A 20,690-nucleotide genomic window follows, 5' to 3' on the forward strand; every position below is an offset into this window, starting at 1 on the left:
AAAGAGCCGTATGCATTGCACAGCTCAGAGAGAGAGGGGAGCATAAAACCTTGCCCCAGCCGGTGCGGCTCGGTGGATAGCGCGTCGGCCTGCAGACCAAAGGGTCCCGGGTTTGAGTCTGGTCAAGGGCAGGTACCTCGGTTGCAGGCTCCTCCCCAGCCCAGGCCCTGGTGGACGAGGTTTGTACAGGAGGCAACCAATCGATGTGTTACTCGTACATTGATATTTCTCTGTCTTTCCCTCTCTCTTCCACTCTCCCTAAAAATCAATGGAAAAACATCATCGGGTGAGGAATTAAAAAAATCACACCTTTATTCTGTGTATTTCACCCTAAATACTCCTGCCCACGCTAAGGTTATCTATAATAATAAAAGCGTAATATGCTACTTAGACCGGCCGGAAGCCAGGGCTGTGAGGGCCGAGCCCCTGGCACGAATTTCGTACATCGGGGCCTCTCGTGTCTAAATAAAGTTTCATCTGCTCCCAACGCATTCTGGGATATGTGCACGGGCTTTTAAAAAAGTTTCTTAATTAATTGAACATTTCTCTTCCACCCTGGAGAGCTGGGATGAAGCTCAGAGCCGTCCGGCCATCCCGTGTGAGCCGCGGGGCACAGCCCGGCTCGCCGATGCCTTTGTGGTCTTCAAACGCCCCCTCTCCCTCCCCACGATAAATCGACTCCTCTGCACTCACTCTGTCAGCTCAAGGGCTCAGGTTTGCACGGGCGGCGGGGCCGAGCCTGGGAGTGAAATTTGTCATCTTAATGCCGCCTGGAATGTGAAGGGAGAAAAGGAAATGACCCATCAAAGCAGAGGCCGGCCCCACCTGCGCCGAGACAAACACCCCGAGATACAGCAAAGTTTCTGGGTCCTGACCCTAATTTCTCAGCAGACAGAACGGGTAAAATATGGGGCATCGGGGTTTTGTTATGTTTCTCCTTCCTCCCCAAGGATCGGAACCTTTTACTATTTCTATGTTGATTCATTCATAGGTTCTCTCTCTCCCTACACCCCCCACCCCCCGTTGCCCCCACAAACCCACAGCATTCTTCCAGATAGTGACTTCCCTCTGAAACACACCCATTATTACTGGTGAAAACAAGGTGTGATATTTAACTTTGACATATAATGACTTTCATTAAGAAACCAGACAGTTTGGCCCTAGCCAGTGTGGCTCAGTGGATAGAGCTCCGGCCTGTGGACTGAAGGGTCCCGGGTTCGATTCACGTCAAGGGCACATGCCCGGATTTCAGGCTCGATCCTCAGCAGGGGGCGTGCAGGAGGCAGTCCATCTATGATTCTCTCTCATCACTGATGTTTCTATCTCTCTCTCCCTCTCCCTTCCGCTCTGAAATCAACAAAAATATGTATTTTTTTAAAAAAAACGAATAAATGGCTCTTACCTGGAATGGATTGCTAGCAAAAGGACCGTGCCAAACTTGCCCCAGATTAAAACGATGTACTGAAGTGGATTACAGCTTGACCAATATCAAAGTAATCCTTTGGGTGTAATAAAATACCAAAAATGTTTTTTTTTTTAAAGATAAAAATTAAAGAGGGGCAGTGAGGAAAGAGTTTCACGAGATTTTGCTGGTAGGTGCCAAAGACTCGGTGGGTACGTTTTATATCATCTCACTCCTGGAAATATAAAAATGTGCTCCTATCTCGCCCATGCATCTTATGGTATGACGCTCATTATTTTGTCTACCTCGTTGTAAGAAAGCAAGCAGTCCATGAAAACAAAGGCATGGAAAGATGAACTTTGTAAGTAAAACGACAGGAAAGCAAGATTGCGGCTATGTCGGCACTATTTAGAAACGGTAAGAACCCTGGGTGTCTAAAAGATTTCCCTGAAATATTTCTGTCGTGTAAAACTACTGCTCATTGTCAACAGCTTTTATAGCGTGACATGAGGAGAGCCATACATGCGAGCAGAACACCGCCTACCCACAGTCCCTTATATCATCTGAAGAGGATCCTGTAGGCATAAATCCACCTAGAGCTACACACAAATCTGTGTAAGAATATGAAGAAAGCCTTTTAAATCCCCCACATGGACATGGACAGGAGATGAGATTTATATCTGCAGATGAAAACGCTAACACAGCCCCAAGGGTAGGAGCAGTCTGTATGTACAAAAAATATTAGCTCTGAAAGTTGGATATTCAGTTGACTATTTTGTTTAAGTATGAGGGAATATCATCGCTCAATTGTCACACTTAAAAATAAAAATTACGCCGAAACCGGTTTGGCTCAGTGGATAGAGCGTCGGCCTGCGGACTGAAAGGTCCCAGGTTCGATTCCGGTCAAGGGCATGTACCTGGGTTGCGGGCACATCCCCAGTAGGGGGCGTGCAGGAGGCAGCTGATCGATGATTCTCTCTCATCACTGATGTTTCTCTCTCTCTCTCCCTCTCCCTTCCTCTCTGAAATCAATTTAAAAAAAAAGAAAAATGCCGGAAGCTAGGGCTTGGCCCCTCTAATTTGTACTGGGATCCAACAGGAAAAGAAAACTATTTCTGGTATTGAACACGGAGGGCACACAACAGAGAGCACTGTTTTCACAGCTGAAGGAGAGGCTGAGAAGCCAAACAGAAATCAGAAAACCTTGGGGAAGCACAGTAGGGAGCGTCTACGACTCCTCAGCTGGGCCAGGGGCGGTGGCCTTTTCCTGTGATGGTCCGGACAGTCAGCATTTAGGCTTGTCGGCCACTAGGTCTCTGTCCCAAAGACTCCACACGGCCACTGTCAGCCCCAGACGGTTGAATATATATGTTTTTTTTATTGATTTCAAAGAGGAAGGGAGAGGGAGAGAGAAAGAGAAACATCCATGATGAGAGGGAATCATGGATCGCCTGCCTCCCGTGTGCCCCCTACTGGGGATTGAGCCCGCAACCCGGGTATGTGCCCTTGACCAGAATCGAACCGTGACCTCCTGGTTCATAGGTCGATGTTCAACCACTGAGCCACACTGGCCAGGTGCTTGAGATGGTTTATACATCAATGTGCGCAGCTGTGGTCCAATACAGCTGTTACTTGGGAAAACAGACACAGGGCTGAGTTTGGCCCGCAAGCTGACATTCTAATCCCCTTGGGCCCCAGAGACCAAAAAAAAAGAGTAAATACTAGGTTCAGGGTCTCCCGGCTGAAGCTGAAAACCAGCTGGTCTGGCTAATGGGAGATGCAAAACGTAGACACACCTGACCTCCCCCTCTCCCACCCTAGGATCCTGCCGATTCCTCCCACTGCACACAGCCAGCTGGAGGCCAGCTGACAGAGTCCCGGGAAACCCTATCTGCGGAGATCAGCCTCTGAAATAACAGAGGAACAGAGATAAAAGGATGTGAAGTCAAACAGGGCAAACGTGGACACCGCTAGTCAACTAATTTCATACAGAAAAATGTTAGACCAGGACGGGGCACAGCTCTTACCTTGGGATCGCTGACATATGACTGCATGAAAGGGTGTGGGTCGAAAGAGGGGCTAGGAAAGAATATACACTTATCTCGGTGCGAATTAACCGAAAGTAAAGGGAACGCGTAACTAAAGGGGTGCTGTACTCGGCCATCGTACCTGTACAGACTCAAATACCTCAAATGATAGCAGGCAGGTGTGTGTGTGTGTGTGTGTGTGTGTGTGTGTGTACGTGCGCGCAGATTTCTGAATACACTCAGTAATTCATCCATTCCATTATTGCTTTTTTCCCATTAAACTCTTGCTGTAAAAGAAGTGACTGCTGTTCACTTTTTTATCTCTATAACTGTTGCACACATTACAAAGAGAGAAGCAAGGTTTAGAAACAGATGGATTCACAGCGAAGATTATATGTAGCCAATATTCAAAAGGAACCCTAACCGGTTTGGCTCAGTGGATAGAGCGTCGGCCTGCGGGCTGAAGGGTCCCAGGTTTGATTCTGGTCAAGGGCATGTACCTGGGTTGCGGGCACATCCCCAGTAGGGGGTGTGCAGGAGGCAGCTGATCGATGTTTCTCTCTCATCGATGTTTCTAACTCTCTATCCCTCTCCCTTCCTCTCTGTAAAAAATCAATAAAATATATTTTTTAAAAAATAAGTAATAATACAAGGATACATTCTGTTTCATATACTCGCAACCGTAACCCTACTTTTGCCAACCTCTGTAGTTTAAAAATACCAAGAAAGGTTCATCAGGGTACGTGTTTTTTTTTCTTTTCTTTTTAATCCTCACCTGAGGATATTTTTTCCATTGATTTTTAGAAAGAATGGAAGGGAAGGGAGAGACAAAAGAGAGAGAAACATCGATTGGTTGCCTCCTGCACCGGCTGGGGATCGAGCCTGCCCTTGACCGGAATCAAACCCGGGACCCTTCCGTCTGCAGGCCGATGCCCTATCCACTTGGCCACACCGGCCGGGGCTCATCCGGGTATTCCAACAACTCTTACAGAGGAATCATCACAGCATCTCTAGACTTTCCCAGGGACTCATTTTCATGAGCCAAATGAGAAGCCCGTCGCATTCGCCTCTCCAAACGGCACAGGCCGAGTCGTCAAGAATCAACCGGCCAGTTGCAATTCGTCGCCAATCCTAGATCAACTGCATCTCAACTAAAGATCATAAGCAGCTTGCCGAGGGCTGTGTGCCTCTGAGGTTTTATGAAACACAGCTACGCGCTCTGGACATTTACAATGGCCCTGAGCCCAGGGCACTAAAGTCCAAATTCTAGATACTATCATGGAAGGGACGGAAAAAAAAAACACCAAAAAAACACAAACAAACAAAAACAGACAACAGCTCAGTGTGAGAACACAGCTCTGGAGCCGGGAAATAAATACTGCTCTCCGGGCCCCTGTGTGGCTCCCATATATTTGATATCTTTATCCGGGCCGTCAACATTTTCTCTCTCCTCCTTCCTTGCTGGGCCCATTCTTCCATAACCTCTCCTGTCCTCCCCAGCTACACTATTCCCCAGGCTCACAATTGCTCTTCCCAGCCTTTATGTTCTCCCACAAACTGCCCGGGCTGGTCCGCAGGCCGGGGCTCCCTAACTACACATGGTTATTGATGTCCAGGCCCGTGTTTTAGTGCGGCACAGAATCAATAAACTGAGAAAATACTGCTTTGTCAGGCTTCGCCGGGGCATGCCGGGAACTTTTACTGCCTGGGAGGGTTACAGCAAACTCTTCAATGTGGGAGCGCCAGGGCCGGCCTGCCTCCTGCGGCCAGAAGCGAAGTTCTTCTCCCCTCTAGTGACTATAAAGGGAAAAGACAAGAGCGTGGAGGGAGTTCTGAGACGCTTTCACATTATTTATTGGCCCTTCGTTTCGAACAGGGAGCCGGAGGCTTGGGCACCGAGGGAACTGGCAGGGGGACAACACACCTTATCATGGTTCTTTCTTAAAGGGCTCAACATGCAAAGGGGATATGCTTTAGGAAGCATCGGGACCTGGGATGCCTTTGAATTTTATTTTATTGATTTTTTAAAATATATTTGTATTGATTTCAGAGAGGAAGGGAGAGAGAGAGACAGACATCAAGGAGAGAGAATCATGGATCGGCTGCCGACTGCACGCCCCCTAGTGGGGATGGAGCCCGCAACCCGGGCAGGTGCCCTTGACCGCAATCGAACCCGGGACCCTTCCGTCTGCAGGCCGATGCTCTATCCACTGAGCCAAACCAGCTAGGGATCTTGTGAATTTTAAAAGGCAAGGTTTGTAAAGTGTGCCTGTCTTCCTAAATGACTAGGGCTGGTCAGGTTACAAATCTCTCCGTCGCTCTCTCTCTCTCTCTCTCTCTCTCTCTCTCTCTCTCTCACACACACACACACACACACTCACTCTCTCGCTCTCTCTCTCTTATAAATTCACAAAGCCTTTGTCTCATTCTCCTTATTTTACACAGGAGGAAGCGGCTGAAACACAGTGAGGTCAGAAATCAGAGCTGGCATATGTATTTGTGCAGGTGTTTGCGTAAATAAATGCATATAAGTAACTGACACCCCCCCCCACGCCCCCCCCCCCCCACGCACACATAAACCACCGCCATCCCCATGTGGGTTATTTCTCTTTAACAAAGCAGCCCGGCTGCTAAATGAAGTTTTAATTTTTAAAAATGTCTTGTTGGTTTCGTTTCACACTCATTTAGGCATGCAGTCACTTAAGTTGCAAGGTGCTAATTTCATAACCTGATAACTCAGAATGCATTTCTACCTCGGTACCGACACTTTTTCACACATTGGACAGCCGTGGACATAACTGCTTAAGTATAAACTAACCATGTAAAAAAAATCACCAGTATTGGTATTAAGAAATACCTAAAGAATCTCACCAAAAAAGCAATAAGTGGTGGTGTTGTTTTTTTCCCCCCCAGAAGTTATAAAACACGTAAAATCCTTTTAATTTATATTTTCTTTGTCCCTGTAACACCAAAGCTAATCTCTACCTAACGGTAAATAACTTCCTAAAAGACTCCATCTCGCTGCGCGACACCCCGAATAATCTAAACTTAATGAAGTGGAACGTTCCAGCGTGGCCGGGACATATAAAATGTCACCACCAGAGCAAGGGGGCGTGAGTTCCAACATCTGGCCGTGCCCTGATTGAGTGAAATTTTAAAAGGGAGGTTGTGTCCTCCGGCTGAACAGCAGGGAGAGGAACAGAACCCGCTCCCTGGGAGGGGTCGGCGGTATGACTCACGTGCGCGCTTGTGTTTGTAATGAAGGTGAACTCCTAACCCAAGGATGTAAATAACACATTAAACAAAAAACAAAAAAACACAGTGGTATTTACCTTGCTTCCACTTATCCGCTTGCGATTCGACCAACGCTGAGGATGGCGTCCATTGAATGGTGAAGGAGGGCAAAAGGAAAGAGAGAAACAGAACCGTTAGCCACATAAAGATAGCATTCTACTAGCTAGAATAATGGTAAAGATGACATGGGAATGACGGACATTCCACCTTTGTCTGAGGTTACAGAGAAAGCACGTGTGAGCAAGGAAACGGTTAGAAACAGAGAGAAATCACGTATCTGTGGCCGTTACACCATTTGTTCACAGTACTTTCAACAAGGAACGCCCAAGGTCATAGAAATCGTGCTCGGTCCGTACAAGTCCATTTACGCGTATGTTCTGCAACGCCTGAAAACAGTACAATTTCACCTCGAAAAGGCAGAGTTCTCCTACTTGAAATATTCAGGTGAGGTTACAAAAATATTTAAAGAAATTCAGGGACAATGTGCGTTCATGTTTAGGTTTCCAGAGTTTTAGGTACTAGAAAAATAATTCCATTTCCCTCCACGGATTAAGTCTCAATTTAAAAAATAAAAAAAAAAATGGAGTCATTCCTACACAATGAAGAAAAATCGGCTAACACAGCTCTGAGGGAGAGAAGAAAAAATTTCTGAACAGCAAGGAATTTCTCCACCGGTCTGTTTGGCGCTCTCGTGGGTCCTGCTAAAACTAAGGCTGCTGGATTGCGTAGACAGTTAAAATTCTCTCCTAGCAAAATCCTCTCGTTCCCTCCATCACTGCCCAGGACTGTGGCTGGTTAGACACCTAACTGGATGTTCAAACTCAGATAAATTTGGGAGATTACAACTCAATTATGAGCCTAATGGAGCAGCCCACATTGATTATTATTGCTTAAGGAAAAAACACCTTTAGGCAAATGACCTGTCCATGTCACCCATACATCTTCCCAGTAAATTATAAACCAGGCAATATATAGTCTTTGGGGGAAATCCACTTATATTCTAGTGACCAGCAACTAGAAACGTGGATACGGAAGTGACTTGAAAATATTCTTTATTTTAAAACACTTCTGCTGGTGCAACTTTGAGTTCAGCATGAAGCACATGACATGGAGTTGTAGATACTACAACCTGGGTGCTAAAATCAATTCTTTTTCGTATTATCCCAGTAACACAATGACATGTATTTCAACCCAAACACACATCAAAATTAATTACCATCTTAAAGGTACACAAGGCTATTTAGGGCCTTTTGACGTATGATTCTTTTGATCTCTATAATGACCATAAAATGGATATGGATGTAAGTGCAGAATGACTGTTACTGTCTGCTTACTACAATACGAAAGCTACCATATATAGAGTGCCCACCCCATTCCAAACTCTGCATCTGATCATCTCAATCTTCGCAAATTTGTAAAATAACCTTTTTTTTTTTAATCCCCATTTCACTCATGAGGAAATTGTCGCTGAGAGGCGTTGGGTTAGTCTGTGAATTTGACCTGCTCGCTTCATTCTCAAAACTCGAAAATGTGGGAGCCGGGATTCAAACCCAGGGAGTCGGATGACAGAGGCTGTGTTTCTAACTCCAATCCTATTTTTGCCAAGAAAAAGAGATACCAGGTTGGTCAGCTTTCCAGCCATTCACTGCCTTACCTTCTCACTGTGCTCTGCCCACATACACAGCAATCCATGCCTAAGGGTCAATTCATAGACATTTTGCACAGGTTAAGGTTTTTGTCAGCTTGGTTCTAGAGCAACAGCGATTGCCTCAATGATGACGGTAAGAAATATGGGTTCAACACTGAGAATTCAAACTGAAATCTCTCCATCAGACTTTTAAAAAAAATTGAATTTATAAACAAAATATTCCCTATCAATAAATCACTGTCTTCCCAGTTTCGTGTTATGACTCCCATTTAAAAAACCTAATATAAAACTTTAGTAACTTAACTCAATTTTAAAAAATCCTCAAAAGGGAAAACACTCCATGAAAATACCTCCCTAGGTTCATGGACCATGTGTAGAGTCATCATTCATCAAAAACATCCACATCTTTGAAATATGGGTTGAAATTGTTTACTGGAGACAAAGAGGAGCCCCAATAAACAACGTACCATTGGTGACAGATTGAGCTAGAAGAATTGACTAAGGAAATTCAGAAACATCTGACTCAAAAATCAGTAAAACTATGTAAAATTGTCAGAGCTTCCCTATCAATTTGTTCAATAAATATTTATTGAGTATATTTTATTTAAAAAAAAAAATCCTCAGACATTTCCTTTTATACCCTAAAGGTCCCTGATAGGCACTTTGAGTCGAATAATTAACTACCCACAGCCCGGGATAAATTGTTCCTTGCAGGGGTACACTTTGGTCAAGTACAGAAACAGAAAAATAAAACTACCATTTGGAACGAACGAGAGCAGGCAGGGTTTTTTCCCTGCGTTATAATGCCCGCATAAAACATACACAAAATAAGTATTTTGCACACTAGACCTCTGCCAGGCAAGCAAAGAACAAAGAAAATGAGAAAAGTACATGAGCGAGCACATATCCAGCCTGAAAATTTCTCAAAAACAGCAGGCGGGGCCCGGCCAGTGTGGCTCAGTGGTTGAGCGTCGACCTATGAACCAGGAGGTCACGGTTCGATTCCTGGTCAGGGCACAGGCCCGGGTGGCGGGCTCCATCCCCAGTGTGGGGCGTGCAGGAGGCAGCCGAACAGTGATTCTCTCTCATCACTGATGTCTCTCTCTCTCTCCCCCTCTCCCTTCCTCTCTGAAATCAATAAAAATATAATTAAAAAAAAAAATTGGAGAGCCAAACCAAATAACATGACAACTGTGGCTACTTTTAGGACTCTGAAAAGATATTCCTTGAGATGCTTTATATAAAAAACAACAACTACAAAAACTCAAGCTGTACTGAATATTAATATCTCTGCCATTTGAAATAATTTTTTTTAATTCTTTATTAGTTAAGGTATTACAAATGTGTCCTTATTGAAATAAAATTTTTAACTAAGGTAGCATTACTTTCGAACTCCAAACTTTGGCAATATTTAAATATATTTTAAGGGTCAGCGTCACTGCTAAACATAATCTAATCTGTCACAGGAAAATTTACAAGGGGAATAAGTATGCAGCTAGTATGCTGCTTAAATATGCAAGTGTTTTCATGGGGAAATTATCCAACTTTACCAACACCCCACATACACATGTAAGAAATTATTGGAACATATCAGCTAGCAATTGCTCACCCACGTGGCAAACGATGCTGGCTCACATTCATGTATCTGAACCCGGCATCCAGCTCAAGTGACTGGTCGCCTTCTGCTCACAGTGACACTGACTCAAGTGCCAATACTGTCAAGACTGAGAGAAGCCACAGAAAATTCCTTCTTCGTGACGTTAGCTAGAAAAATAGATTCATTTTTCAACAGCAACTTGAAGACATTTCAACATCCAAACGTCAGCGTTAAAGAGGCCTCAAGTCTGAACGCTGACACTTTTTAAAAAATCGATGGATTTTTTTTTTTTCTCCGTCATTGACCAGTAAGTCCGCGTACGGTTTTGAATTAAAAATAGCAACTATTTAGCTGACCCTCTGGCATTTGAAAAGTCACAGTGCTGTGTTCCTGCTTCCTGAAGCTGTTTTTCTCGGGTCACCAGTAAATCAGTCATGATTTTCATCGTGAAAATAAGTTACAACGACAAGCGAAGATGATGTCAAAATGAAGAATACTCTTGTCGCCGACCCCAGTGACTCAATTTGAGAGGCATTAATGGAGGCCTAATGTATAAACAGGCCCGATTTGAAACACGCTCCATTTTCACACAGCTTCGTCCCTTTTCGAGGAGGTATTTCGGCTGGCTTCAAAAATACCTTTTGAATAAAGTGACAACCAAAGATGCTTTTTGTTCTTATATTAATTCTTGGAGTCTCGTTATATGCTCTGAATATAAAATAAGATTACTACTTGCATTCACCTATGTGCTCAAAATGACAGAACCCCAGCCACAGCATCACAAAACCCAAAGCTGTGCTGGTATTACAGGAATCTGCACCAGGTTGTGCATTAGCTGGAAATTTCTATATAACGGACCACAGAACATTAAAATCTCTATCCTCCCAAAAGTACTCTCCGTAGAAAACTTGGTGGCTAAAAGAAACAGAAACGGAAATGCTTCAAATATATACTATACTTGGTCGCCTTAATAATGTACAACGCAGTAATTAAATCCTGGAAACTGCTTTTCGTAACTGAACAATACCCAAGTTCTCTAGGACCTAAGGAGATGGTAAGTAAAAACCTGAACACGTAGCAAAATTGTATTTCAGATGATCTGCTAAGAGCAAAGCCACACACACATTTTAGTCATAGCAGCGCTATCTATATCCCTAGCCCAAATAGGGAGAATTCTTTTTTTCTAAATATATTTTATTGATTTTTTTACAGAGAGGAAGGGAGAGGGACAGAGAGTTAGAAACATCATGAGAGAGAAACATCGATCAGCTGCCTCCTGCACACTCCCTACTGGGGATGTGCCCGCAACCAAGGTACATGCCCTTGACCGGAATCGAACCCGGGACCCTTCAGTCTGCAGGCCGACGCTCTATCCACTGAGCAAACCGGTTAGGGCATGAGAATTCTTAATTGATGTTCTTTCCAGAGATCCAAAAGAGAGGATATATATGTATGTGTGTGTGTGTGTGTGTGTGTGTGTGTGTGTGTGTATACACATACATACACACACCACAGATAAGTTCTTTAAGTCTCTGCTAAATTATTTGTTTCCCCCTCAAAACAATTACAAAAAAGATCAATCCATCTGGTCGCCCAGTGGTCCAGGGACGAAGGCAATGGAGGATTTCAAGAAGAACAAAATGGGGATACTCACATGTCTCTTAAAGTCACCCTGTTTCACGACGAGGTTCAGATTTAACACAATCACTCCCATGTCGTCTTCTAAACTGTTCGGGTCTTCCAATTTTAAAATATGTTCAGTCGTTCTACAAGCAAAAAAATAGAAAATCAACAAAAAAACCAACGAATAATGTGAGCACTTCCTGGCAGTCCTGTGTAGTCTTATAATGCATCAGAAACCCATGGTAAAAGCCTCCTAGCTCTGAATAAGGGTTAGACACAAGTTTAAAAAGCACCAAATTCAGGAGATAAAACAACCGCCTTCAAGGCAGAGAAATTGTGTGGCATTGCCTCATTCAACAGCTGGTTAACTGCTTCTCACCTTCTCCCCCCACCCCCAATAAAATGTAAATACTTGTTTTAATTTCAAGTCAGGTAGGTGAACAGAAACCTGAATATTAACGAGTGAGAGTAAAAAATGCAATGCACACGGTAGCATATATTATGGAGGACTTCATATCTGACAAGTACGTTTGGGAACTGAAAAGCAAAAATCATGCATCTAAGACATGTTCAGCCCTCTTTCACAGATGCAGACTTTTCTGTCATTTGATCTAAGCACATGCCAGTTAACATGATCTCGAGTTCCCTCTAAAATTCATTCATAGCTATGAGAAGGTAAAAGTACAATACCTGTTCAGCTCAAGTTCGCTGAGGATGACAAACGCAGAGCCCATGAAATCAGATGTAGTTAAATCTCGATCATATACCTTTAAAAGCGGGCCAGGAACACACATTAATGCGGTAAAGCCACGTCTCTCAGATTATTCATACATGTAATAGGCTGAGAACTTTACATTCAGTCTTCTAGCTCTAAAAATAATTTGCATAGTACAGTTCAAGAGGAATTTCGCCAAGCTGATGGAGAGGAGAAAATTATTCTAACTTGCCCATTTTGCCCGAAACAGTAGCAGAAGAATATACGTTTAAAAGGCAGTGTTCAGATGCATTCAGACGTTATGCACAATGGACTACTCTCCGTCGTCTTAAACGGGCTCTCATTAAAATTTAGTATTTTCCATGGTGAGTTAGGTCTGCCAATTAAATAGAAATTTGCTAAATATTCTCTAGCAATCTCCTCCTGCACTCAACTCAGGCAGTTTTCACCCAGATGTTAGAGCAATTAATGCTTACAACCAGGAGCTTAGAGCTCTATTAAGTATAAAGTTATTCCTAATGAGAGAGGCTTTAGGACGCGTCGCTCCTGAACTGCCGGTAATAATTCTTCCACATCCGGTAAGTTTAAGTACAATCAGTGAAGATGCGGTTTCCACGCGGATGTTCTGTACAGTCTATTATCTCATGGGTCTGAAAGAAATACACGTTGCCGGCGAGGCAGATAGACAGCCCTATCCCTGCTAGTATTTTTAACCCAGCGCTTAAGAACAATAAAAGAATGAATTTGGGGAGGCTCATTTTGAAGAGGGCAACGATCGGCCTACCAGAGCAGATCTGAAAGCCATCTGTGATTGATTACCTTCACACGGAGCTTCTGATCAAGGCTCTGTATGGGCAAGACAACGATCTCATCCCAGACGGGGTTCAAGTTCTTATATATGACTTTACTTTTGTACAGCGTCTTCCCGTTCAGCTTAAATTTCACGTAGGGATCGCTGGTGCCTTTAAGAGAGAAAGAGAGCGAGCTAGACAGGTTTTTTGGGTTTTTTTTTTTCAAATATACGCGAACGCCTGGGATCTCTCCATTAAGTAAAGTTTCTTTCCACACTCCCCGGGCTCAAAGCATTTCACTGCGCGCCCCCAGAATAGATCTGTCCCTGAGCAACCCCGAAGGCCCAGAGGTGGGGAGCAGGGACATACGAAACAATTTGGGGTAAAGGATGGATTTGTCTCTGCCGTCCGTGGCGGAATATAAATGGGCTCCTTGAGCTCTTTCTGTCTTGTTTCATTGGGGGCATGTCATCACTACACTGCCCCCCAAAACTCCCGCAATCATATCCACTGGCGACGTTGGGAGTCCTGGGGAGAAACCCACCTCTCTTTAAGAAGGGCAGGGAGGCAGTGAAAAGGGAAAGAAACCACTTTTTGGGGTGTTTCTTGTTTTGTTTTGTTTTTTCAAACATTTGTCCAGATGGCGGACTCGACAGAACCCTGTAAGTCAGAACATAATCGTAATAAATCAATCAATCTCTGGGACCCCTGGCTCAAAAGATGGGGCGAGGGGATGGAGCCTGGAACCAGGGGGAGGGGGGTGGGGGGTAGAGATTAAATGGACAAAGTTGCCATTCTTTGCTGCCTCCCGCACCTGCAGGGAAGCAGGGAGCATTGTTCGACCCCGGCCAGCTGAACGCCACACCAGCCAGGCCCTCCGTGGGCCGGGGCGGCACCCCTGACCTGCCCGCCCCTCCCGGGGAGCTTTGAATCGGACGCCAAAAGAAATGAATAAGGTCCCTCCAGCCACGGTGTCCAAAGCAGAAAAGAGGGCCGATGACGGGCCCTCGTCCACACTTCTGAGATCAATGGGGGGGTGGGGGAGGTGAGAAATGCCTGCCAATTATGCCTGGGTTATGTGTGGTGCATGTGGGTTACATGCATGCAAGTATGCCATCATGCCTACGACACGTAACAGAGACAGGAACACATGTGCATTAATACCTGGTGAATTACGACTAAAGAGGGCTTAAACGAACAGCCAGCTGGAATGGCTACAAAGGAAGAAAAAAAATCGAATTTGGTGTTATATTATCGTAATTAATTGTGAAACAGCCCAAGCCGGTCTGGCTCAGTGGATAGAGCGTCGGCCTGAAGATTGAAGGGCCCCGGGTTCGATTCCGGTCAAGGGCACGTGGCCGGGTTGTGGGCTCGATTCCCAGCAGGGGGCGTGCAGGAGGCAGCCGATCCATGATTCTCTCTCATCACTGAAGTTTCTATCTCTCTCTCCCCTCTCCCTTCCTCCCTGAAATCAACAAAAATATATTTGAACAAACAAGAACTATGAATAAGTACACAAAGACCCCGATTTACCACAGTAAATAGCCTAAGTGTATTCGATCAAAAATTAGGGAAGTTACTCTGTCATTAACATGGGCCAAGCTGTTAATACCCATCATGAATTACTTGAATCGGTTACCTTTTTAACTCCATTTTTTTCCACGTTTCTATTTAGCTGCAGAACTAAAAACTAGTGAAAAATGAAGGTAATACCTTTCCCAACTATTTTCACCCAATGCCACGTGCCTGTAAAGCAGTGGTTCTCAACCTTCTGGCCCTTTAAATACAGTTCCTCATGTTGTGACCCAACCATAAATTTATTTCCGTGGCTATCTCCTAACTGTCATGTTGCTACTGTGATGAATCGTCATGTAAATATCTGATATGCAGGATGGTCTTAGGCGACCCCTGTGAAAGGGTCGTTTGACCGCCCAAGGGGTCGCGACCCACAGGTTGAGAACCGCTACTGTAAAGCAAGCTGTTACGTGCATACTGTGTCACAAGCCTTACTAGGCGGGCACAGGGATCATTTTGATGTCCGTCTTCTAATCTCGCAAGGCTACTAACTTTAAAACAAAGAAAAGAGACGACAAGGACCCACGCAGCCATATCAAGTGTCGCACTGTGAGTTTGGCAACACGGGGCGGGCAGAAGCCCAGCTGCCTTTAGTTTAAACACGGACACACACACACACACACACACACGCACACGCACACGCACATGCACATGCCAAGTTAAGTGCAGTTCTGGGCGGGATTGTAAAAATGAGCCCATTCACAGCCACCACCCTGTGAGCAGTCTGCCCCCCAACACCCCACCCCCTGCAAGCCGGGCTGTAACAATCATTCTGGTATCTCTCTATATATAAATAAATAAAAAGTGGAGGAAAAACTATAATAAAAAGAGGCCCTTAATTAAATGGAAGTGCCACTGTGGGATCAGGGCTTCATGCTTGTCAGCACTCTCTCCAAATAAACATCTCAAGCCCAGGCCTCGCGGGTACCCCCTTCTCCCCGGCAAAGCACCCTGGGTAATCCCCAGGCACCCTGACAGCCACATAATGTCCAAACTGTTTCACGGGTGAATGGCGGCCGTCGCGTGAAAGGAGATCTTCATGTCTGGGATTCGCCGAAGGGGGGGCCGGGCCTTACGGAGCCCGGCGAGGAAAGGGGGGGTCAGGTCCGTCCAGCGCGGCGTTAATTGTTCAGGAAAATCCGAGAAAGGGGGGGCAGCGGGGTGATCATTTTTTTTTCTCTCTCTCGGAGCCTAAGTGCCTGGCTGTCAGGGATGAAACATCTCAACTAGGCAGGCTCTACAAAGGGGGCAGCCGCTCCGAAAGGCAACTCCCAGATTATACAGATGACGAGATGACACCTGAATGGGTGGACTTTAACCTTTTTTCACTGGGAGCTTCTCCGTCTACAATGAGGCTCTTGGGAAGGAGGAGGCAGGGTGGGGCCTGGGGAGGGGAAAGATGCTAAGAGGCTGGTGACGGTGCCTCCGGGCTGGGGCTGCCACTGATTCTGCCATGTGGACCCCATGGAGTGACACAACCTCCAATTCCCAATACCAAGGCTGCCCAGCCAGTGTTGCTCAGTGATTAGAGTGTCGGCCTGCGGACTGAGGGTCCCAGGTTCGATTCCGGTCAAGGGCATGTACCTCGGTTTCAGGCTCCTCCCTGGCCTGGGCCCTGGTCGGGGCATGTGCAGGAGGCAAACTATTGATGTGTTGCTCTCACATCGATGTTTCTCTCTGTCTTTCCCTCTCTCTTAAAACAAAATATCAATGTCCCTAGCTGGTTTGGCTCAGTGGGTAGAGCATCGGCCTACGGACTAAAGGGTCCTGGGTTCGATTCCGGTCAAGGGCACGTTGGGTTGCGGGCTCAATCCCCAGTGTGGGGCGTGCAGGAGGCAGCCAGTCCATGATTCTCTCTCATCATTGATGTTTCTCTCTCTCTCTCCCTCTCCCTACCTCTCTGAAATCAATAAAAATATATTTAAAAAATAAAAGTAAAACCAACAACAAATGAATAATGGTACTGCCTGTTTTTTCTCTATTTCTAACATTGGAGTAAATCATGTTTTAGGGACCTACATTTCTAGTTCTTGGTCAGGAAAATTCTTGTTCAGATCCCCTGCCCCTTTCCCTACGGGTGTACGGTTCACGATTTGCTTATGAATTTGAATGGGTCCTTCATTATGGAAATCAGCCATCGGCTCTAGAGATCACGTCATACTCTGTTTAACTTTACGTGACTTCTTGCAATAAGTAATTTTCATTTTTACTTGGTCAAATTTTGGCCAAATTTACGGCACTGTAGTTTGACATTCTGCTTAGAAGCAATTTTCTCTACGAGATTTTAAATGAGTTCCACCATGTTTCTTCCACTGATTTTGTAGTTTTTCTTTCTTTGTTTTTTACACATAAGCCTTCGGTCCATCTGGAATGACTTGAGTGTGAGGAGGGAAGGGAATTCAGGTTTGCTGATGAGCAGGAGAGGAAAGTGATCAGCACCAAGCTGCAGAGATATAAATCTGGCAGCAGCTTATAACGCAGAAGGCAGAAGAAACTGGCGGCAGCAGGGGAACCTGGGAGTTGAGAGAACACAGCACCGGGACACGGAGCACGTGGAAGAAAGGGGCTCCAGGCCCCAGATGGGAGAACCCGGAGTTTCACATGGAATGTTCACCTCGAGACATGCTCCTTCGTGGAGGGAGAGGGTGACGTCCCCAAAACCACTGGGAAAGGCTCTTGACCATTTTCTCACTTAGAGCTTCGCATCACAGACTAAGACATTCAACTCTGCAAGAGCTGCATTGAAGACAGACAGTCACAACAACAAAAGCTGAGAACTTTTCTACTCTGTATCTCATAAAATTATTATTATTATTATCATTTCTAATCCTCACGCGAGGATATTTTTCCAATGATTTTTAGGGAGAGTGGAAGCGAGAGGGAAAGATAGAGAGAAACATGGATGTGAGAGGAACACATGGATGGGTTGCCTCCTGCAGGCGCCCCGACCGGGGCCCAGGCCGGGGAGGGTCCTGCAACCGACGTACTTGCCCTTGATCAGAATCAAACCTGGGACCCTTCAGTCCGCAGGCCACTGCTCTATCCACTGAGCCTAACCGGCTAGGGCTCTCATAAAGTTATTTTAACATCGAAAATGTTTGGCTGGGACCATCTATGAACATAATATTAAACTTCTCTGATTCAAAGCTCTGGAAGGTAAATCTTATGCCCAGAATTGCCTGCTATGCATGGTGGATGTCACAGATAGGTGACGCGTGAATGGATGAACTCTGAATGAAGATGGGAATGGTGGATGTAAACCCCAGACCTCCCTTTTAGTGATTGTATCACCTTTGGCAACTTAACACATAGCGGACCAGTAGTTTCATTGCTAGCTTTACCCAGTGGCCAGATAAGTTTCTATTGAACGAGTACAAAAAACTGAAAACCAGCCCTAGCTGGTTCGGCTCAGTGGGTAGAGCATCAGCCTGCAGAATGAAGGGTTCCAGGTTCGATTCCGGTCAAGGGCACATGCCGGGGTTGTGGGCTCGGTCCCCAGTGGGGGGCATGCAGGAGGCAGCCGATCCATGATTCTCTCTCATCATGGATGTTTCTACCTCTCTCTCTCCCCTCCTCCCTTCCTCTCTGAAATCAATAAAAATCTTTAAGAAAAAAAAGCACATCTGACAATCACTAAGTATTCATAACCCTTGGCCACCACCCTACTCCAAGCCTACGGTGACGCACTGAGGATTCCCGAGCACTTTGCCACTTAAACTGGATGAAAGTAACAGGCAGCTCAGCGAGAAGGACACACGACAACTCAAATCCATCCTCAGGAGTCATCAGGAACCATATTATTTGACCCGTCTTGTTCTCATCTGGAGATTTTTTGAGCAGCTGCTGCTGCCCTCTAGTGGCTGAAGCAGTAAGTTCCAGCCCGCACAGCGGCCAAGTGCCTGCCTCATTCTAAATGGACGGACCCCTACAGAAACCACAGAGGGCATTCTGGAAATTGAGAGGGAACTTCTCCTGGGTCACATGGGGAAGAAGAAACTCTGTTTTTCTTTGTCGAGCAAAATCTCTCTCCCTCTCTCTTCCTCTCTGAAATGAATGAATATATATATATATATATATATATATATATATATTCCCAAAATTCACACAAGATTTGAATTTTGCATGAGCATTAACAACAACAACAACAAAAATAAAAGCCTAATTTTACTTGGTTTATTGAATCAGATTCTAATATCTGTTGCCCTTTGATTTCAACCCCTTCAATTTGATAAGCATTACCAAGTACCAATGATGACCCAGGAGCAGGGACAATAAAGACCAATGAAGACCACGGCTTTGCGTATGTGCCAGCAAAGCCGTGGAGGCCATTTACCTGATGTGCTATTCCATCCATAACCCTATACTGTATACTGTATGAATCAATAAAAAAATTTACAATTTTTAATTATAAAGCTGTGTTTTCTATCAAAATTACTTCTTGCGTGAATTTTGGGACACCATATATACATATATAAAGAATTTTCCAGAGCTTCTTTCAGAAATTGGGTTTTGGTCAATTACTCAAAAATTATTACATTACAGGGTCCACCCGTGGGCAGGGCTTGTTCAAGGTGCCTTTGGGGTTCTACACATGGTGGGTCCATCTGGGGAGGGGGGGGCGCAGTCAGTTGTACTCCGGAAGAAAGTTCTAGAATATTTCAACCAGGATGGCAAAACGGAGAGCGCGGCCTGCAGACTGGAACGGAGAGATCCTTTTATATCACTGTGAGTGCAGAGGAGCTCCTAGAAGCAGCAGCCACCACGTGCAGAACACGGCCAAGGGAGAGCCCAGGCCGGCCATGTCCCCTTCATGTCATGTCAGGGGTGCCACCTGGTGTGGAAATCGGCTAGAATCGAACCTACTTTGCCTTCCCTTCAGGAACAGAGACTTTGTTACTGACCGCGGACCACCGGTTGGCGACTGCTGGTCTAGACAGCAAGAAAGCTTCAAGATCTTCTCATCAACCCACCAGGATGCACAGTCCCAAAGCAAAGCCCAACCACAAACATCTCCCGAGGAAAGACCTTGGTTTGGGGACACGCTGAAGGCTGTGAGGACAGACATGGCCGATGGGCGGTGATCGGTACCAACGTGGGAAGGGAATAGAGAGAAACAGGTTTCAAATGCCAGCTCCCCTCGCGTGCTGTGCGCCTGAGCAGGCTACCGAACTCAACGCGTGGAGGAGAGCCCACCCCCACCTGAGCTTCAGGGGGAGCGTCTGCATCTCTGAAAGCTTCAGGTTTGCTCTGGAATGACCGTCTTTCAGAGATGCTGGCCAGCTGTGGTTGGGTCGCTCCCTCACAGCACCCAGTGGTCTCACGCCACCTGGTGTTCAGAGAAGGTACTCCCAGGTGAAGCGAACCCCAGATTTTTTGCAAAATTACCTTTCTATACAATTAAACTGTGGTGTGGTGTTGGCACCTGAACAAAACAGCACACCCGTGGGAATCAAAGAGAAACCCTAGTAAGTATTGCATTTTAATGTGCAATTAAAAAGTGGCAATCGAATCACTGGGGAAAGGAAAGTTTAGTCCTAGTTAATTAAATAGCCATTTGGCAAAAAAAAGTAAAACTAAGTCCCCACGCTGGGCCAGAAATCAAAATAAACTTCGAGCAGATCAAAGCGATAAACGAAAACTGTCAAACCGTGCAGAAAAGAGAATAAATACTAGGTTAATGTGCCTCTCTCTCGAGACACACAGCGCCTTTCTAGGTACAAAAACAAAGAGAGAAACTCTTTAGAACAGAATGTAAGACTCGAAAAGATTTTAGCAACAAAAAATGCATAAACAAACTCATTGTATACTAGAGGCCTGGTGCACGAATTCGTGCAAGGGTGGGGTCCCTTGGTCTGGCCAGCGATCAGGGCCACAGGCTGGCTGGGGTGAGGGGCCGTGGGAGGTTGGCCGGCCAGGGGGAGGGGCCGCAGGAGGCTGGCTGTGGGAGCGCACTGACCACTAGGAGGCAGCTCCTGCATTGAGCGTCTGCCCCCTGGTGGTCAGTGCACATCATTGTGA

The 20,690-nt window shown here is 45.6% G+C and overlaps 1 protein-coding gene across 8 annotated transcripts in view; it reads right to left on the reverse strand.

The window, feature by feature from the left end:
• MCTP2 (multiple C2 and transmembrane domain containing 2) overlaps positions 1-20,690 on the reverse strand; it is a 130,287-nt gene that overhangs the window by 77,346 nt on the left and 32,251 nt on the right. For 6 of the 8 annotated variants that reach the window (XR_004975155.1, XR_004975156.1, XM_036355547.1 and 3 more), the window contains exons 5-8: positions 13,126-13,268; positions 12,282-12,358; positions 11,623-11,734; positions 6,762-6,797 (exon numbers count right to left, since the gene is read on the reverse strand). Coding sequence is in view for 5 of the 8 variants with exons in the window: in XM_036355547.1 (XP_036211440.1) it covers positions 6,762-6,797; positions 11,623-11,734; positions 12,282-12,358; positions 13,126-13,268 (368 nt within the window). In the remaining 3 variants the exon portion in view is untranslated. Of the gene's footprint in view, positions 1-6,761; positions 6,798-11,622; positions 11,735-12,281; positions 12,359-13,125; positions 13,269-20,690 lie in introns of those variants that run through there. The other 2 variants (XM_036355546.1, XM_036355552.1) reach the window with 2 other exon arrangements.

This window comes from Myotis myotis, unplaced genomic scaffold (genome assembly GCF_014108235.1).
Source record: "Myotis myotis isolate mMyoMyo1 unplaced genomic scaffold, mMyoMyo1.p scaffold_m19_p_23, whole genome shotgun sequence".
Classification (NCBI taxonomy): Eukaryota; Metazoa; Chordata; class Mammalia; order Chiroptera; family Vespertilionidae; genus Myotis; species Myotis myotis.